Source organism: Aptenodytes forsteri, unplaced genomic scaffold (assembly GCF_000699145.1).
Source record: "Aptenodytes forsteri isolate BGI_AS27 unplaced genomic scaffold, ASM69914v1 Scaffold471, whole genome shotgun sequence".
NCBI classification, from domain to species: Eukaryota; Metazoa; Chordata; class Aves; order Sphenisciformes; family Spheniscidae; genus Aptenodytes; species Aptenodytes forsteri.
Genome location: NW_008795862.1, coordinates 1,076,529 through 1,096,542, shown reverse-complemented (window position 1 = coordinate 1,096,542; position 20,014 = coordinate 1,076,529). Strand labels below are relative to the sequence as shown.

At 48.6% G+C, this 20,014-nt stretch overlaps 1 protein-coding gene across 1 annotated transcript; it reads right to left on the bottom strand.

Moving 5' to 3' along the window:
- Positions 1-516: 516 nt before the first annotated feature.
- On the bottom strand, positions 517-12,177 carry LOC103902951 (perilipin-3). The gene is made up of 10 exons (XM_019473324.1): positions 12,042-12,177; positions 5,879-5,955; positions 5,180-5,375; positions 4,455-4,537; positions 4,043-4,117; positions 3,269-3,394; positions 3,055-3,151; positions 2,426-2,625; positions 2,110-2,238; positions 517-2,017 (listed from the first exon to the last, which is right to left on the bottom strand). The coding sequence occupies exons 1-10, from the start codon at positions 12,175-12,177 to the stop codon at positions 1,448-1,450; spliced, it is 1,689 nt and encodes a 562-aa protein (XP_019328869.1). The 3' UTR covers positions 517-1,447.
- Positions 12,178-20,014: the final 7,837 nt, after the last annotated feature.

Genomic DNA, 20,014 nt, shown 5'->3' with positions numbered 1-20,014 from the left:
CAGCCCAGCAGTGCACTAGCCCCGACCCTGGTGCCAGGCACCGTCTGCAGGTACCTGGCGTCCTCCGCACGAGCGCCTGAAGGTATTAAAGCCGAGCTGGTGAGGGCAGACTCGGTCTGGGAACCGACGTTTCCCTCTAGTGAGGGACTGTTGGCATTACCTCTGTGAAGTATCAGTGCTGGTATGAGTGGGGCTAGAAACGCAAGGATTCAGATGGATCTGGGTGCAGGGGAGAGGTGGAGTAGTATAGATGGAGCTCAACCTCAGGAGTACAGGCCAAATAGCTAAGGGACCCCATCTTAGGGATCAAATAGTGAAGATACTTTTCTACTGAAGATTGAGGCAGAACATGGGACCTGCTAAAATAATTTCTTTTTCTTCCTCCAGCAAGATAAGGGAACATGCAAGTTGCCCAGAGAAGTGATTTGTTAAATACAAGCTTCTTACCAACTCAGGCTAAAGGGAAAACATAACGCTGCAGCTTTAGATACACACAGGAGACGGGTATTTCTTTGAACGCAGGTCATGCTTTATTCTGAAGTCTGCTTGCCATTATTCCAGCCTTAGCACAGGGACCATGCCAGGACATAAGTGACATTAGGAATGATTACAAAGCATTGTTTGCTGGGAAAATAACTTACACCTATCTCCCCTATTTTAATAACAGGATATCCTATTAGCATGGCAGAGTAACTCCTGGCAAAAGCTGCCTCATTTGCCAGCTTCTTAATGGCTGCAGAAGGTTTCACGCATAGAGTTACTCACACACAAACAGATAATCCCTGAAGTCGTTTCTATGACTAGGAAAGATAATCCCACTGTAAATTGGCATGCTTAAAAGAAAATATCGCCTTGCTAAGTGTTTCTCTATGAAAGAAAAAGTGTTTGGCTGATCCATAAAGAGAAGTCTCTTTTTGAGAAGCAGCCTCTTGCCCCCAGCTGTTCCTGCTCTGCTGCAGGGCTGAGCCTCACCAGAAACACAACAAGCAGAAAGGAAGTTGTGTCTGTAACACATTTTTAAACTTGTAGGAGGAGGAAAATAGTATCAGAGATCAAGTGCATCATCCTTTCGAGATCTCTGCAGCTTGAATGAATTAAAAACAAATCCAACATTAAAAATAAGTTGAGACCACTTCTTCTCTCCCACAGCTTGTCTCACCAAGAATTAGCCATTCACACATACAGCTGGGCCAACTTAAAAAGCTGAAGTACAGGTCCCCATCTTCCCTTTCAGTGCAGCAGCAGGATTTAAAAGAAATAGTAAATCAAGATACGGAATCACCCCACCTTGGTTATCAAGTCTCCTTGCAAACTACATCTTACTGTAAACTCAGCCTGGGCCAGGGATAGAGCAGAAGGCACTCTTGGCATGATTGGCAGTTGGACACACAATTAAAAGAAAGTGCTGTTCTAGCCAGGGAGCCTTGGCCAGAAGAGCTGGAATTTTTCAGAGATCTCCCTCTGGTGCATTAGTTTTTATCTCCTTTGCAGCCAGTGCCACCTCCGTGTCTTTCTCTGCCTTCTCTTCCAGCTTCTCTAGCACTTCACACCCTTCCCCCGGGATCCTGTTTGCTCCCTTTGGTTCTTTGGGTATCTTAGCCACCTCCTTTGACGATGTAGCCTTTTCCACCACAGGTGATTTTATATCAGTCACCATACCTTTCTTCTTCTTCTTCTTCTGCTTTCTGCTATCCTGTGACACTTTAGCTATCGCCCTGAAGGGACCCACAAGCCAGTTTAGAGGGATGTTCTGAGTTACATACTCAAATAGGTCATCTAGGGACCTTCGGGCTTCTGCCACACAGTCCTGGCTCTGGGTCAGGGTGGTGCTGGAGAGGTCCTGGAAAGACATAGCACTGGAAAAAGAACTATGGAGCTTGTGGATATTTCGAGTGGCCTGATACACTGCTTCTTGGATGTTGCTGGGGAGGCCTTGGATGCTGGCTTTCAGATTCTCATAAACAGGTTGTAGCTGCTGGGTGATGATATGCAGCATAGCTAGAGTCCGTGACTCTACCTGCTGGGAAAGAGATATAGCTCAGTTACTAGAGCAGATGAGATGTACACCATCCACCAGAGGCCTGATTAAATACGCCCTTCTAGGGATACCTCTGCTTGGGAGGCAGTTTTAACTTGGTTTCCTTTGGGTTGGGTCAGGCTCCAGTCCACCCACAGCTGATGGAGCTTCTCCTGCCCATCTAGAAGCTTCTGGCCAACCTCTTGTTTCACAGATTCAATCTGATGGGAAAAATGAAAGGAACAGCTGTATTGCAAGCACAGACAATCAGAGAAGCATGAGTGCTTCCCTCCCAGGGAGGGATCCAAGATGACATGCAGCTGGTGCAGGATAGAGGAAGAACTTCCATCTGGATAGTAGGGCAGGAAGACTACAGACAGGAGGAAAAAGGAAAAAGCATGTTTGTACCAGTTTTATTGCCAGCTGTAGTCGTGAGAGAATATCCTGGGTGCTTTGCTTAACGCACTGCAGTTTGTTCAGGGAGTGCCGATAAGCTCGGTGGCGGACTTTGTTAGAGAGGGAACCCAGACGCACAAAGTAACTCCGTTGCTGTTTCTGCTCCTCCACAGAAGCCATACCAAACCCCTCCACAGCAGTGGCCAGTTTACCTGGAGGAAACAAGAACAGAGATGCAGCTGTGCTCCACTCCCCCAGCTGTCAGTGGGGGGGAAGAGGTAAGATCACCCATTGCAAAACATGAAGGCTGAAGCTTGCAGTAGAGGTTTGTAGTTGCTCAGATATTAGAGGTAGGCTAGTCCCTGCTCAACGTGTTCTCTTCAGATAAGCAGACTTGACAGATAGGTTGAAGCATGCACCCACATGTTTATCTGCCTTGAGGCAGATAGGCAAGGACCAGCTAGCAAATGCTTGAACTCTGTCCCATACCATGTGGCAAGTGAGTGTTGACAGACAGCCAACTTGGTGACAAATTCAGAGCTACCTGTCTACTTCAGAGGATGAGTCTTGCAGTATCAGGAGCTCTCTAGTCATGCAGGAAAAGATTTGCATTTACAACCGCCAGCTAAGGATTTTCTCACCTAGTTCTTCCTCTGTCATTGGGAGGTAGTGATCCACCAGATCTTCTGATATACCCAGGACAGATTCGACACCACCTGCCACTGCTTGGCTCACTGCCTTGGCTTTGCTTATGCTGTTGGTCACCACTGAATTAGTCATCTCCATACCCTCCTGGATAGCCTCTCTGCTCTGCTCCAAGGCTGTATTTATTTTGCTAGTTATGGTGCCATATGCAGCATCCAGAGCTGTATTGACTGTAGAAGTGACCACTGATTTGGTCTTCTCAACACCATCCTGAACAGCTCCTTTGGTTAGGTCCATTGCTTCAGTCACTGTGTTGGTCACAAGGTCCTTCGCACCCTGGGCAGCCCCTACAGCAGCAGTAACAGTAGAAGCAACTGCAGACTTGGTCAGTCCAACGCTGTCCTCCACAATGTGTTTAGTGAGATCCACTGCCTCTGTCACCTTGTTAGTCACAAGGTCCTTGGCACCCTGGGCAGCTTCCACAGCATTGACAATAGAAGCAACTGCTGCAGACTTGGTCAGTCCAACGCTATCTTCCACAAAATGTTTACTGAGGTCCACGGCTTCGGTCACCTTGTTAGTCACAAGGTCCTTGGCACCCTGGGCAGCTTCCACAGCATTGACAATAGTAGAAGCAACTGCAGACTTGGTCAGTCCAACGCTATCTTCCACAAAATGTTTACTGAGGTCCACGGCTTCGGTCACCTTGTTAGTCACAAGGTCCTTGGCACCCTGGGCAGCCTCCACAGCATTGACAATAGTAGAAGTGACTGCAGACTTGGTCAGTCCAACACTGTCCTCCACCATGTGTTTAGTGAGGTCTACTGCCTCTGTCACCTTGTTAGTCACAAGGTCCTTGGCACCCTGGGCAGCCTCCACAGCACTATTAACAGTGGAGGTGACCACTGACCTAGTCAGCTTGACACTGTCCCCAACAACATTTTTAGTGAGGTCTACAGCTTCAGTCACTTTATCAGCCATTGCTTCTTTTGCCTCACAGGCAGCATCCATAGCAGATGTCACTTTGGTGGAAACCAGCTGCTTGGTGTCTGAGATTACCTACAACAGGGAGAGGCAGAGAAAGATACATTTTTTTCTGAAATAGGTTTTCCCTCCCTGAAGTAGCTTTTCCATATGGCTAAATTGTGCTTGCAGTCTTGTGGGAGAGCTGGGGAAGTCAGTACACCTATATTTACATGGACATGTTCACTTCCACGTGCCGAAGGCATCTCTCCAGCTTTCATCAGCTAGCAGTGCCTCCTCTAGCCCATACCAGGGACTGACCTGACAAAGCAGTGCTGCTGAAGTTTACTTCCCTATATTCTTCTGTACCCATAACAGTTCCATCAAGCAAGAGATCAGGTCATGGCCTCCCCAGGAAAAGCCTTTACTTTACCTTATCTGCTGGCTGTTGAAGAAAAGGCAAGTTCTCCTCCAGTTGATCCAGTCCTTTACAGGCATATTCATTTACAAGTGCAACTAGACAAGACAACAGGTACCAGTTTATTCTTCAATTTGGAGAGGGGTTTTTAACCCTACAGTGGCCAATTCAGGATACACTCATGAAAGCAAGCCAAAAAAAAAAAATCACTATTCTGGGGTGGTGTGTGTGTGGGGGGGATGTCTTGTTAAAAAGTGAACAAACACTACAATTTGGCAGGTTCAAATAGCCTCCATTTTGCCTTCCGAGCTTTCCAGCTATTGGCAGCACATTGCTCCAACTGGAATGTAATACCTGCCCCTGGTGGGTAGGGTGATTAGTTTAAAGGCTTGAAAAGTGTTGGGATGAGACAGACTGAGCTATATCCAAGATGGACACTGCTACTACCAGTTGGGATGCTCATAACTTGGAGTGATAGAGAAAAAACAGGGAGTTTTTGCTTAGTGACTTAAAGACACCACAGACAAGAGGCCAAACTTTGTTTCTGCTGGTAACAGTTTCATGTCCATGAAATTCAGTGGGTTCATTGAGCAGCTGGGAGCTGCTGAGTGGAAGACTCAGTGCTACAATTAACTAGAACAATGTGCTATAGGAGATGGGTATCACCCAACAAGCACAGGAAACTCCCCGCCCCACCTATTCCTCTGTGTAGAAAGGGTCACTCCAATCTCTTCACTTACTTTGTGGCTCAAGTTGGTTCAGGATGGGCTGTGCCCCACCAACCACGCTACCTACTGCAACAGCAGCCACAGTCTCAGCCATATTGCAGACACCGGTGAGGTAAGGATGCGTCTCCTTGGTATAGTTGTAGGCGGATGAGACCAGGTTGAATGCAGAGTTGAGCAAGGGCAAGCTGGTTACCCGATTGACAGCGCTCTAAAACCCAAGAGAAATAAGTGACATTAGAGGCCCAGCCTCAAGCTGGTGAGTGAATACAAGCCGTGCATCTATCCAGAAAGGTCCTAAAGGGACATCCAGTCCATCTCCTCACCCTTCTTAAACTCAGAGTTGAAGGGACTCATCCAAAGACCGTTAGCAAGTCAGTGACAAGACAGGATTAAAAGTTCAAGCTCTGGGCTCATCAGTTCTGAGTCACACTGAGTTTCAGCACCAAACACAGATGTGGAAATAGGGCCTGTAATAGCTCATGTTTCAGAATTACTTGCATTACTGGTGCCAGCCCTGAAGTTTTCTCTTGAGCAAAAAAAAGTTAGCTTCTGTATTAACTAGGCTTATATTTAGCTACAGCTTCATATGGTTAATCTTTCTGCTACACCTAGCCTGGTTTTGAGGTGCTGACAAAAGTTAGTTTACCAGCATATCTGTCAGCAGGTAGTTTAACTGTTGCATGTTAGAGTACTAGCTGCCCTGGCACCTACCTCTTGCTGCTGTTCCTCAGCCTTTAGCAGATCTTTTTCTGGGGTCTTTTCTGATGCCATACTGAATTCAGCTGCAGCTGAAAGGAAAAACAAGAGTATAACAGTATGAATACGACTTCATTTCCTTCAGTGAATTAAGTCTTAGCAAAACTGGTGAAAAGCAGAGGGCAAAGTTGGGATCCATCATTCAGCATGTCCCAGGAACATCAGTGTGGCATCACTAATCTTTCTTGCAAGGGTGTGAAGCTATTTGAGAGGCTCCATGATTTGTGATGTGCAAATATTTATGTAGGACAAGGACTGTACTCAGTCACCTCCCTCAATCCCCAAACAGCCAAATACTTTAAATAACAATCCTACTTATTTTATTGCTGATAACATTTGACTGGCTTCAAAGTTGCAGGTTAGAAGTGGGTGAGAACTATCTTATCCGTCATGCATTTTCTCTGCTAGAGATACTTCTGGTTCAGCTTCCCACTGCACAGGCTCTTTGCTGGCCAAGGACTGGAAAGCTTGAAGGAAAGATGCACCCTGCAGAAGCGGGGCTAATGGTGGCAATCATTGAATGTTGTCTCACTCGATCGTGACAGATTACTGTCCTTCTAACAAGCCCTGCTGAAATGCAGCTGCAGCAGGGCTTGTTAGGACAAGTATAGTTAGTATAAGTAATAGTTAGTATAGTATAGTTAGTATAGTATATAGTTATATATATATATATAACACACACACATATATATAACACACACACATATATATAACACACACACATATATATAACACACACACATATATATAACTATATATATAGTTAGTATAGTTAGTTAGTATAGTTAGTTAGTATAGTTAGTTAGTTAGTATAGTATAGTTAGTTAGTATAGTTAGTATAAGTAATGTTTTAGTTTTAATTTTCAAAGTGTGGCAAGCTCAAACAGTTTAATAATGGAGTTTAAAACCAGAAATATTTATTTTGAAAAAACTGTTTGAACCTGCTTAATACCCTTTAACGGGGAAAAGCCCTCAGATTTTTTGTCTTTTGTCTGAAGTAGAGATGGGTTTTACAATGACTTAATCAATTTTCCTCTGGGTGAGGGGGGGGGGAAGAGGCTGGCAGGACTTCAGCTCCCCTCCAGAAAGGTGTCAGGGCCAGAGACTGACCAGAGATGCTGAAACAGCAGTAGGCGTATTTTACCTTCTTAAAAAGTGCTCAGTGTTCATAGCCTCTTTCTTCTGAAAGCTCACTCTGGAGCATCCTTTGCGAAGGACATTGAGATGAGAGTCATTTCAGAGTAGCCCCACTATGCCTGTGTTCATAGCGTGGAACTTTTATCAGCTTCTCCACCACTACCAACTCCAGCAACACTGGCAGTCTCACAGCTCTGGAAAGGATATGAAAACCCTTCAAAGGTTTCCTAGAAGAGTGATCCAGGTTTCACAGCTGCAGCATTCTGGCTGGCTACCTTGAAACTTGCATTCCCATCCTACTGACCAGCTAGGTGAGAAATCTCTCCTCACTTTCTGTGAAACCAAGTCTCAGGAGTATTCTCATTACATAATGAGATTAAAGAAGTTCAAGTATAAAAGTTATGCAGTATCTTGCACATGTATTAGCTTCCCTAGCATAGACCTAGGTTGGTATCTGGACGCTCCAGTATTGTGCAATAAATCCAGGATTACTTCTCAGCCTTAGTCAGGCACAGCAGGGACTTCAGCATATTTGTTCTCCAGTGCAGCGTCCACTTTTCTCTCCCTTGCCAGTTAATTCCTATTCTTAGAATTGCTGTGGCATTTTCCAATGGAGAACCCCCAAACCAAAATTCCTCACAAACTGGATTCCCAAGCCAGGCACTGCTCCAGGCTCACTGGCAGACTCTACCCAAAAAAAGCTTGCCATCTGATTTGTGACAGAGACCATTGTCTTGTTTTCTTGTGTTCTTTGACTTATGTAAGGTTTTTATTTTGCTGTGGAAACAGGAACAGAGAGCTGGGGAAGAAGCAGTGAAACAAGCATTTGTTAGCCCTGGACCGACATCTCCGGGGGTAACTTGACAGGATGTCAAATATTGCTGCATTAACTGTGCAATTAGTCAGCATTTTAGTTAAGATTCAAGCGAGGCAGGGATGCAGAGTGCTACATGTCTACAGCAAAAGTTGTCACAGAAGTTGGGAGCTTCAGCGTCTCAAGTAAGAAGCCCGGAGCCAGCTCTCTTCTGCACGTTCCTGGTAACCACCCTGCCCAGGGGGCTGCCTAATTTAACAGCACAGCAAAAATACAGCTTGAACTTTATCAGCCTGGGACAACTTCTAGAAAATGCTCCAAACAAAAGCAGGGCTTGAACATAAAGTCTCAGTCCCAAAGTCCACAGGGCTTGTTCAGTTAGTGGTTATTCCTCTTGCTCTGCTTTAGGGCAAGCTGGTTTTTTTGAAGCTGAGTAGGCTGAATCAGTCTGCAGCCCTTTCACAGGGCAAAGCACAACTATTTCAACACCATTACAAACAACCCCTTTGCTCAGTTATTTTACTTCTAGACGGGTGGGAAAAACTCAAACTGCAGAGTGTCTTACTGGCCTTGGTGTCAGGGTTAGCACACAGAGACACACTGCAGAAAAAAAAAAAAGAGGAGAGGACTCTAGTTGCTGGCTGATGTAAAAACTAGTATAAGGTTAGAATCAACCTCTGAAGTACTAGGAGCCCATCTTAATTATGGATGCAACCGCATCAGTGACAATCCTTGCAGCACAGTCATGTTAGAACATGGTTTGCTCTCCTCTGTGTAGGAGGAATTGGGGTGTGTTGCAACACCAGTATTTGTGGTGTGGGCAACTCTTCATGAGCCCACAGCATGGTTTTATTTTCTCTTTCTAGTCTCTTCCCTGCAAGAGTGCTGAGCAGACCTTGTTTTACTTCAGAGACTGCAGGAAAGCACAGTGCTTAGCAACTCGGGGTCAGTTGTTTCAGAATCCTTTGGAGAAAGGCACAGCTTCAAGCCAGGGTAGTTGCAAGTGGGAGTCCCAGCAGGCAGACCCCATGCGTGGGAGCCACCAGGCAGAAAAGCAGAAGCAGCATCACCATTTGCTTTGGTTACGGTTTGCTTTGTATGAAAGTGATGATCAGATGATTTCATACCATTGCTACGTCAGAAATACTAGGTCACTGCTGGAGAAAGTTCTTGAAACAGGTAGTTTCAGAAAGATGAAACTCTTCAGTGCACATTTCTAGCATGGCACAAATAGCTTAACCGCTGATCATTGCCCAATTTGGCACAAGTCTGAACGCAGTGAAACAGCAAGGGCGACGACACCAAAACTGCCAAGCTGCCATCCATTTTCCCTGCCTCGGTCAGACTCACAGCCAGTGCAACATGCTAGCCTAGCAGAAGAGCAAGTACTTTCCTGCTGGGGTAAGCACCTCCCTTGATTTCTGTCACTCTGACAGTGACCAGCATACATAAAAATAGTTCTTTAACTTGTGCAAGGTTTTTATTTTTCCTGTGGAAGGAAGCTCTGCCCCGTGAAGACAGCCTGCTGTTATGTTGTCTGGCAGACAGAGAGGTAGGAGCTTGTTGTTCAGGAAGCTTTTTCTTCCCTCCAAGCATGTTTTACCTTGGGAAGACAAATTGAGCCATAGCTAGCATGCCTGGTTCAATAGCTTAACTGGCAATTCCTTAATGACCATTTAGGAAAACAAAGCTAAACTTAGTGCTTTAGATATGAGCAGGGAGGGCTAATCAGGGCAGAGGTATTCATTTGTGGTTAAAGCACTTATTTACATTCTTTTTGAGATTTGCCACCGATACCCCAGTTACCATAAATGGAGTGGGCAGAAGTGGGTCACAGGGTGTCTGCTGCAGTGGGGGCTGGCACTGCCCGCAACCGAGGCGGTTGTTTGCAAATGCTCCAAGGGCAGAATTAGTTTTAGGAGGAGGATCAGATGATTTTCAGCTTTGACCTTAGGACATTAGTTTCACAATTGCTGGCAGAGGTGCCCACCTAACCTTTCTGGAAAAGCCATCAGCATTGGGAAACCTCAAAGATTAAAGCCACTTTTGCAGATGGAGGCGAGGTTTTCCCCCCCCACACATCCAATGGAAATCGAGCACCACAGCCAGTGGCCATTCCTAGGTCAGTAACTCCTTGGGACGGTGAGTGTATAAGCTATCCAAGCTAGTAGAATTTGGAGGTATTTTAGGAAAGAGGGGAGGGAGTTTAATTAAAACAGCTTCTCAGCTTTCTAGTACTTTCCATTTACCAATTTTTCCATGAGGACAGGCCTCTCGGTTTCAGACAGAAGTTGTAACTCGCAGAGCGAGCAGCTGCTTGCTCTTTAACACACATTTTCATCTGGAAGTTTCAGCAGAACCAGCTTTAGTAATTGAAGTCCTTCACAGCCATACAGTTTCAGGTAGTCACGACCACATTTAGGAACCCTGTTAGTCTTGAGAAACACTCAGCTAGTTTGCTAAGTGCTCCCTCCGGTAAGCTGGCAAAGCCGTGCATGGCTGCAGCCTCCATCTGCAGAGACACGGTGCTCTTGAGCAAGAAAGAAGTTACCTTGTTACTCAAGCCACCCCCTTTGTTAACACTATTATCATGCCTACACCAAATGATCATGTGAAATAGCTACCGGCAGGTCTGGCAGCACTGTCAACAGGAAGGGAATGCCCAACTGATCCGTCCGCCTCCTGAGGCACATACCGCTTCCCCCACTGTCAACACAAGTCAGCGGTGTTGTCCAGGGTGCACATCACATGCTGTCCCTGCGCGGCTGGGTGGGAGAGCCACCTCCCGTGGACCCCCCCACGCAGCTTTGATCTTCACCAGACAACAAGCCGTGAAGAGCTTTCAGACCCGAAGATGCTCGATCACAAATCAGAGACCCATAGTGTTACCAAGAAGTCATCTCAGGGCTAGGAAGAAGCCTTTAGGGAAGGATTTGAAGCCTTTCAGCTCTTCCCCAAGGTATAGCAGATGCAGCATGACACCATAAGATGTCACCTTTGGCCTCAAAAAGCCAAGACACCCCCCCACCCATAGATGGGGGAAAGCAGCAGAGACACAGCACCCAACTCCGTGCTTTCCCAGGGAGCTGGAAAAGCCCCATAGGCACAGTCGGGGGAACACAGCCCCTCAGCAGGTACATTTTAGCCTTAGTGCTCCCCAGGGCCAGGAGCCAAGAGCTCCAGAGATGGAGCCAGCTCCGCGCCCAGCCTCCATCCCTGGGAGGGCTGCAAAGAGCCACCTGAGGCAAGGGGCTGCAGAGCCCACAAGGAAGCAAGAGGCAGCCCTGGGGAGTCCCCCCCAGCCCCCAGCCCCCAGCCAAGCCACAAACCCCATAAATGCCCCAGCCCTACCTTACCCGGCTCCTCCGCTCCCCAGCACTGTCAAGACAGGGAGTGCTGGGCCTCGCCCCGCATAAATACCCCAAAGGCCTGATGTGCAGGTGAGGGATCCAATCGGGACGCTGCAGGTGCTGGCCCGGCCAATGGGGAGTGGGTGGGAGGTGTGCGTGGGGCGGGGTGAGGGAGGCAGGTGAGGGGCTTGGGGGCCCCTCCAGGAACCTGATGGCCGTGGGGTGGGGGTGCTGCTGTTTGTCCGTCCCCCCCCCCAAAGAGGGACATGGCTACCTGGGCATCTCAGAGGGCCCCGTCGGAGGGCGTCCATCCCCGAGCGCTTTGGCCTTGGGGCCACGCCGTGCGTTGCCCCACAGCAGCTGTGGACAGGGATGCACCCCCCAGCATGGCGGGGTGCTGAGGGACGCAGGCGCTGGAAGTCTAATGGGGATCTGCACCGTGGTTGCAAAATGGGCTCAGCCCATCAGCCTGCAGGCACCGCTCCTGTTCCCATGCCCTTGCATGCCCATTCGGCTAAATCTCTGAGCGGGACGATCCTGCTTGCCACCATGTCAGCCCAAACGCACTGCCTTGCTTTTGGGAGCCAAGAAGGGCCTGGCCAGAGACTGAGCTATTCCTGCAAATCCTGTAGCAAAGCCCTGCTCACGAAGGTGTGTCTGTGCCACTAGGGACGCGGATTCAAGCGTGGGCCTTGCCCGCCATCCACAGTGTGGATGTGAAACACGTCCTCAGCCTGGGTTTAGCCGTAGCACTGGAGCTGGTTGGAAGGAGGGTGCTGGGGCAGGAGTTCAGCCCCTGTTCCCCGGGTCAGGGGACCTGTTCCCCACGCGGGCACGTGCAGGGTCAGCCAGCGCCAGCAGGCAGCTTGTGCTTGGCTTTTTCCAAAGAGCAGCTGCGTTAGCAGCCGGTACCCCAGTTGGAAAGTCCGTGCATGGGTGGTGGGGCTCAGCATGCTTACGCCTGCTCTTGGGCTGCTCCTTGCATGGCATCGCAGACGTTGTCAAGAAGCTGCAGAGAAGCAGGACGTGGGGTCTGTGATGTGAAAACATCACTCAGCCCGGATGTTTTCTTGGCAAATCTCTCCTACCCTGCAGCATGGGTGCTGTAACTACCCAAGGAGTAAGACACGTTCTCCCGCTCTCGGCCCTTGCCTGGCTACAGCAAATACATGACAGTAAAACGTGCTGCTTCTCAAGTTTTCTGTGATTTTCAAGACAGGGGTTGCCTTTTATTGTTACACTTGCAGAGGACCCAGCAAGGCAGGACTCAGCCTGGCTGGGGGAAGTGTGGGCTCTTTAACAGCAATAACAAATATTGAACATTTTAGTTAATGCTTTGCTTTTCCATTTGCGCCTTTTCATCTTCAGATCTCAAAAACTGGTTTGAAACCATCAATTACGCTTCCTGTTGTCTGTTTTCAACATCAGTGGGGGAGGAAACTGAGGCACAGGTAAGAATGATCTGAAGTCTTCTAAAGCTATTAAGCTGATTGAGTCACCTTGTTTTTGGCCGGTGAATGCAGGAGACCTTGGGTCTCATTTCTGTATTGCCCACAGAAAGCCATGAAGGCAGTGGGAGCAGGAGGTTGTCAATGGTTTTTGAAAAATGTGCTGTTAAGCTGACAAAAATGTAGACAATTATCACTTCTCAGCTTTGAGGTTAAAAGGAATCCCCCTCCTTACTTGAGTCAGACTTATCATGGGGTCGTTGGCTGAAAAGGCCTCTGGAGGTCGGGTAGTCCGACCTGCTGCTTGAGACAGGACTATTAGCAATGCCAGGTCAGGTCAGCTGTGGGCTTTGTTTAGCTGAGTCTTGGAAAACTCCCGGGGATGGAGATCTCGCACAGCCTCTCTGGGTATTGGATCCAGTATCGCGTTATGCTCCTGATGAAGAGGCAGTTCCTAATGTCCGCTCTGGACTTCCCCAGCTACAAATTGTGGCTCCTGGCTCTTGTTTTACCACGTGCACTGCTGAGACGGCTTTTTGTGCGTTTGTCTGTGTGACGTAAACTTCATATTCTAGCATCACCTGGGAACCTTTCATCTAACAAACTCCCTGGCAGTGCACGGTCCCTCCTTTGATCTCCTTCCCTTCACAGGGTAAATTGCAGTTTTGAAGTGTTCAGTGTCTTGTACTAAAACTTAAGCTGGTTAGCAGGTGTCACATGGTGGCTTTTATAGGCTGTGATGTGTGCAGGGGAAAGGATGGATGTTGTCCTCTGTCCTCTGAATATCTGATTAAATCTTTTTTTTTTTTTTGCAGGTACCAGGAGATTAGTCCTTGAATATCTGATTAAATCTTTTTTTTTTTTTTTGCAGGTACCAGGAATCAAGCAATTAGTCCTGTTTTTCTGAATTTCTGAGTTTTTCTGAATCTTGGCCCGTATATGGACAGCGGCTGCGTCCTCAGGTAAAGTGTCGCTGTTGCAAATTGTCAGTTAGTTCATGGGTGTGAAGTGCCTAAGTAGGCCAGGCCAGCTGTGGTGGTGATGGTGAAAGTCTCATGAGGCAGGTTATATTTCATCACCTAAGCGGATAAAACAGCAAGTGGTTTGCTTGAGATAACATCGGTAATTATAACTAGTGAGACAATGTTTAATTTCTAAAGTGTAGCTTTAGATTCTAGGTCAAAATACCAATGCTTGGAGCTCCTGCTCAGTGGTAGACCTGCCTGCAATGTCAGAGCACCGAAAATTTGGAGATTGCAATTTCAGAGCAAAGGTTTGCGTGATCATTTCTGTGATTCTTGTTACTGTATAAACGCCACATACTTAAAGCAGAGATAAAATCAGTTCTAAGAAGTTTGGTGGGCGTGGGAAGGGCGTAGGAGGAAGCAGAGAAACATGTTTGGGGAAGAGAAAGGGAGTCGTGTTGGCTGGAGTGAACGAACCCTGTGGCACTGGGCAGCGCTTCCCACAAAAGGCAGCATCTCGTCAGCCACTGCAGCCGCTGTGCAAATGTTGCATCATCAAGACATGGGGCAGAATCCTTCTGGTGATCCCCGGACGTAAATCCTGTCTCCCGTGCCCGTTGGCAGCCAGGAAACCTCGCTCCTCTGCAGCCCTGCTGCCAGCTTACAGCTCTCGTTTCATCCGTGTCCTGGGGTCTGGATGTGGACGAGGCCTCTCCAGCTACATGCTTCTCAGTTGTCCCAGTCCTGTTTGGATTTCTGTTGAGAGGAAAGCATGCCGGTATGTGGAGGATTTGGAGGATCAGGCCCCTGTGTTGAGTCCCTGCTGTTAGGCCCAATTCCTTTCCCTGCTCTGTGGTGCGTCACAGCTCAACATCGTCTCTTTGGGGACCAGATGTCACATGTGACACTGAAGCGCCCCATCTGCTGGCGTTCATCTGCTGCGAAGGAAATGATCTTGTTGGTCTTCCATGGCATTTACTCCATTAGTAACCTGCCACGATGCCGTGGTCACCTTCCCCGGGGCAGACACGGGCACGAGAAAAGATGATTCAAGGGTGAGGCATGCGTTGCTTTGATTTCTCAGTTAAGTCAAGCAAAGCCCTTGGGCTTCCAGCAAACTGCTTGAGATGCTCTGTACTGTTGAACTCAGGTGTTCCTCTTTTAGGAGCTGCAGCGCAGTGTTGTCTGGAGCCCACTGAGGGGACAAGTCAGCCTGTGGTCTTTGCCATTCATTGCTGTGCAAGGTCCACAAGATGTTCGCCGACAGCCCCATCGGTCTCCACTGCCTGGAGACTCTGCTTTCTCTTGTTCCTGTCTTCCTCTCCTCCACCACTTCCCCTTGCTAGGAGTGAGTGGTCCTTGGGGTAGCAGTGGCAGAAATAGTTTCAGCTGATGACATCAACTCAAAGCGTTCTTTCCCGCTCATGCTCCAGCTTCCTGTCAGCTGCAGCAGTTGTTGGTGCTCCTCGCAGCAGCCTTGTCCAAGGCCACAGTCTGAAGGAACATTGGGTGTCCTTGAGCTGGTCCTGCAGCGCTGGGTGTCTGGTTCCGGAGCAGAGTGATGGAGGCAGGGCTGTGGCAGAAGACGACTCCTTGCTGGATCCTGTCCTACGCTACCCATCTGTTAGTCTCTTTCACCAGTCTTCGCACGACAATCTCCGAAGGCGATGGCCTTCAAGGTGCTATGGCCTTCTGAAAACAATTCTCCAGTGAGGTACCAAAAGCTTCAGCCCAGCTCCTGCCTCCCAACAAACCCCCCTGGTCTCTCCAAGTCCTCAAAGCGCCTTCCTAGTTCAGGGCACGCTGCAGCTCTCTGCTGCCCTCATCCTGCAGCAGCAGAAACAGGACTTGCGTGTCTCCTGCTGCCTGGCTGCCCATCTCACCTAGAGGGTTTCCCAGCCCCTGCTTCCCTTCCAGCAGCTTACCTACCCTAGCATAAGGGCAGGCGGCGGCTCAGGCAGGTTCCTGCCCTGAGCCCCAGCCGGCTTTGCCCTCACCGCAGGGAACAGCCTGATGGGTTCTTGGCTGCTCTCCCGGTCTTCCAGTTCACCTTTCAGCTGGTTTTCAGACTGCAGGCTGGTTTTCAACACACCCGTCTGCTTCTCCCTCTATTGCTGCACTCTTGCCTCATACCTTAGGTAGTGGTGGGGTGAGTTAACATAATGCTGGGTTGGGTTTTTTTTTGATAGATGAGAGAATGGATGTCATCCGGGCCAGCTAAGTGTGTCCTCTCCATCTCAGGCTATTGCTGAGACCCTGAGTCTTGCTCCCCAGTAATCAGAAACACAGGCTTCCTTTGCACTCCCCAGTCTTGGAGTTTGGCTAGCTTTACCCCAACTATTTTGGAAATTGTAGGAGCATTAAGGAGGGCAGCATTTGTCCTGGACTCCAGCATCATCTCTTTCATTTTGGTCTTCCGAGAAGTGGTGAAGATCTCATACAGGACAACTGAGTGCAAAATAAATAACATGTTTTAAGGGTATTTGCTTAACCTGTTGTCAATATCTATTGTGCAGCCAGTGGTTTCACTAAGGGCAAATACTTTTTTCCCTAAGGAAATTGGAAGAATCACAGGGCCTCTCTGCTGAAGCAGCAGAGAGACACTGCTTCTTGTTCAGCTTCCGTCTCCAAAGAGCCTTGCATGGAGGGAGAGGGAAACGAAATCCGGTGAGTTGCTGTTGCTGGATGCAGCATGACTCTGTATCATCCCAATGCACGCGGAGACTTCAACACACCCACTGAGGCTGCTTGACCTTACGTACGGGCCCTGCTGTTTAACCGAGGGGAAAGTCTCTCGCTGTGTTGCACGTGACGTGACTGAATCATCACTAGTCCTCGTGAGCAGCTGCGCAAAGAATACATATTTGCACACGTAAAAGCATAAATGTTAGCACCTGCAAGGAAGGCCAAAAAATGGTTAAAAGCAGTGTGTTCTAGCTATCCTGATTTTCTCTGACCAGCTGTCCCAGTTCAGGGAATCCTGGCTCTCAGAGCACTTCCTACGGCTCAGGGGTTTAAGCCATACAATGCATCACGTGCTAGGAGAGAAACATAGTGCAAACCCCAGGACAGAGATGGCAGAATTTAGTTAAGGTGTCACTTAAACGCTAAGAGGAAGAAGGTTCAGCAAAGTGACGGAAGTTCACGGGTGTTGAGTAGTAGAAAGTTAAGGCTCTGGGTGAGAACATGAGAACTCTGTGTCCCCAGCTCAGATAGTTTTGCTTTGGGACCCATGTTTTCCTGCACTGGTTTCCACACCTGAGCATTGATTTCCAAGCTCCACGAAAACCAAACTGTTTCTCTTAGAAAAGGTGGAAGACAGAATTAAGGTATTTGCACATCACACAATGATTTTTGACGAGGACATTCAACTATTAGCGATGGGCAAGCCATTGAATAGCTAGCTGGGGCAAAGGCTCAGTTCTTGGCATTTTTTCCACTGGTGTCAGGTAGAACAGTCTGTTTCCCTTACCTGGACTTGCATGCGTCCTTCTTGATTGCCAAGGGATTCCTGCAACAGTAAACGCATCTTCTCTATAGCTGGGATGATTTCAGAGCCACAGCAAGTCCCTCGGACAAAGCAGATGCGGCCTCTTCAGCTGGTGAGCGTGGAGGGGACCCAGGGAGGTTAGCTGAGGGAGAAGTCAAAGGTGCGCATTCCTGAACCCGGCTGGCCGCCTACAAGCTAAGCAGCTTGCTGTTACCGTGAGCCTTTTAAACATTTAGGGTGTTTGTACCTCTTGCGATGCTTCTTGTGGTTTTATGGGACCAGCCCCCCTGCCATTTTTCCCAGAAAGCGCTGTGAAGGCATTGTAAAGGATGGGTGAGACTGTGCTGCCTACCCAAGGATAAATTTGGCCCCCTTGGAACTGATAAGACCGTCTGTCAGTTCTTCTTCGTCCGAGACTTGTTTTAACGATGTTTATCAGCTGGTAGTTCTTATGCGCACGCCTGGACTTTCGTTTCTCCTAAAACCTTGTGCCAAGACTTCACTTTGAACAGTATTTCCAGGGGCTGGGAGACTGTTAAGGGTTCTGTCTTGCTAACTGCATCTTTTTTGCAAATGAATTCAACAATGCTTTGAGTTTTCATAAACTGGACTGGATATCCCTGCTGGCAGGAGAACCGAGATATTGTTTCCTCACAGCATGGGGCATTCACCAGATGGCAGAACAGTGTTTCCAATCGGAATTGTAACTCCAAAGAAAAGAAGTGCCTCAAACAATCTGAAAGGGAGGAAACTAAAACTCATCAGCCTCTTAGATAACTGCAATATAACCGAGTCATGTTCTTTTTTTCTGACAGTCTATGGAAACCTGAACCTCCCAGGGTTTTATCTCACTGACACCAAGTTCTCTGTCAGTTACCCTGGCAGTGTTCTTGTTTTAATAGAAGAGAGGACCTTAAAAGGAGACCGTAAATAATTTAACCTGTAACGAAATCAATGTTCCACTGCTAGAACGATCTAGAATTGAGCCTTACCTTTAAGTGATTTGTAGACCCGGCTGAACAGCGTGTAGGACGCAGCACAGTTTTTGCAGTATGTGGATTCACTGAATGAGTAAAAGTTTCTCTAGGAAGTGGGCTTCTTGTTTTCTGACTCCGATAGTTCTAGGGACGCTACGAGTCATACGCAGCAACTGGCTGGAGCCTTTTCCTTGAACAGTCCGTGTCTTACAGTAAGGCTGCGTTGCCTGCGCTGTGATGGGAGCTGCCGAGGGTGAAAGGACGTATGCGTATTACACACTTGGAAACATGTATATATAGTTCTTAAATGGACATGAGACGGGACCTTAATGGGGCAACGGTAGGGTCAAACGCAAGGCAATAAGGTGCTATCAGAAATATATTTAGCATCCGAGTGTGCGTGACGTGAATAGCTGACTGTTCAAATATACAACCCTTGTACGTCAGCTCAATGGGACACGGAGTACTCGGGGAAAGAAGGGTCAGGTCCGTATCCTAAAGTGGCTTTTTTTGAGCTTCTTATGGCACTTCTGTAGAGATGTAAGTGATGCTGAAAAAAGTCTGAAGGAGGGTTGTAAAAGCCTGTCGTTAAACTGTCCTGCATCTGGAAGTCATGAGGGATGTGGGTTCTCCGCTCCTCTAGAAATGGGACTTACGTGGGTGACAGAATATGGATCCAGGTACGCTGGTAAGCAACGCTAATTTGAACTTTAGCCCAGGAGATCCAAAACCGAGATGCTTTAGACGTGCGACCTGTCCTTATACAGGTGAAAATAGTTTTCCCAATACTCAGCCTTTCCTCCTGCTCCCTGCCAGGTCTGTGACGTCCGAGAACCCTCTCAGGCTGTGGGAAGGGCTTGCTGCTGTGGTAGGTCAAGGTTAAGGCTCTAGTGCATCTAGAAGGGGAAAAAATGACTTTCTGGCAAGGCAAAGCCTTCGGATCTGGGAGGAAATGAAGCCTGACTGCTTCAGGTCGCAGGTCAGATTCAAGGCTTTTGTGCATTGACACGTGCCTAACCTTTGGTACTAACCTAATCTAGGCCAGTAACTTTCAACCTGCGATCTGTGGCTTAACTGGGGGATCCCCAACAGATCCTGAGAAAGGAGGGGAATGAGGAAGAGGCGCACGCTGCTTCGGAGGCTTTCGCGTGCTGTGTGCATCCTCTGGGAGGGTGCTGCATCCCTCTGATTTTGTATTTTTTAATGTGAGACGTTGGCTCTGTGGGTGCAGGGGGGGTATGACACGGGAAATACTGTCTTGCATTTATCTTCAGCGCGCCTCGTGTTCTCTTTGTCTGTAGAGGCAGGACAGCGGCTCTGCAGGGCCTCGGCAGGTTGCAGTGTCGGTGGAGCTATTCTGGCAGCGCCAAACCCGCCGCCATTCCCGCTTTCCCATCCCGGGGTCTCTCCCCCCCAACCGCCGATTTTCATGCTTTTATACCTCTTTTGAAGCTGTCTTTTCTCAGAAACCTCTCGGTAATCCCCTGCTCACAGTTTACTCCAGGCGATGGCCGTCTCAAGCAAACTTTATCATTTTCCTCACCGCGTTAGTAGTTTGGGGAAAAAACATCCTCCCGGGCCAGCCCTTTTTGTCGGCTCACGCAGCCACGCGCACGGCCCTGCCGTGTCACCCAGGCCACGTTTTCACGAGCGGGGCCGTACGCAAGCCCCAGCAGCGACCCGGAGTTAACGGCCTGGGGGGGGTTAGAGGCCTTTTGCGGATTATTCGGATTATTCACATCACAGCAGGGCCTGGAGCTCCCTGGGGGGACGGGACCCCCCGGGTGCGGAGGTGCACTGGGAGGGCGGCAGTCAGAGGGGGAACCATTCGGGTCTCCTCTCCCGCGGGCCACTCCCAGGGCTCTCCGGGGACCGTTTTTGAGAACAATAGCCGGCACCGTTGCCGCGGC

Excerpts from the sequence above, each read along its gene's own strand:
- LOC103902951 (XM_019473324.1), bottom strand. The coding sequence starts at position 12,177 with ATGCTGAGCCCCACCACCCATGCACGGACTTTCCAACTGGGGTACCGG. Across the intron at positions 4,118-4,454 it reads TTCAACAGCCAGCAGATAAG|GTAATCTCAGACACCAAGCA; the intron begins GTAAAGTAAAGG and ends TCCCTGTTGTAG. Across the intron at positions 3,395-4,042 it reads CTGCCTGTGAGGCAAAAGAA|GGTGCGAAGGACCTTGTGAC; the intron begins GCAATGGCTGAT and ends GGGGCTGCCCAG.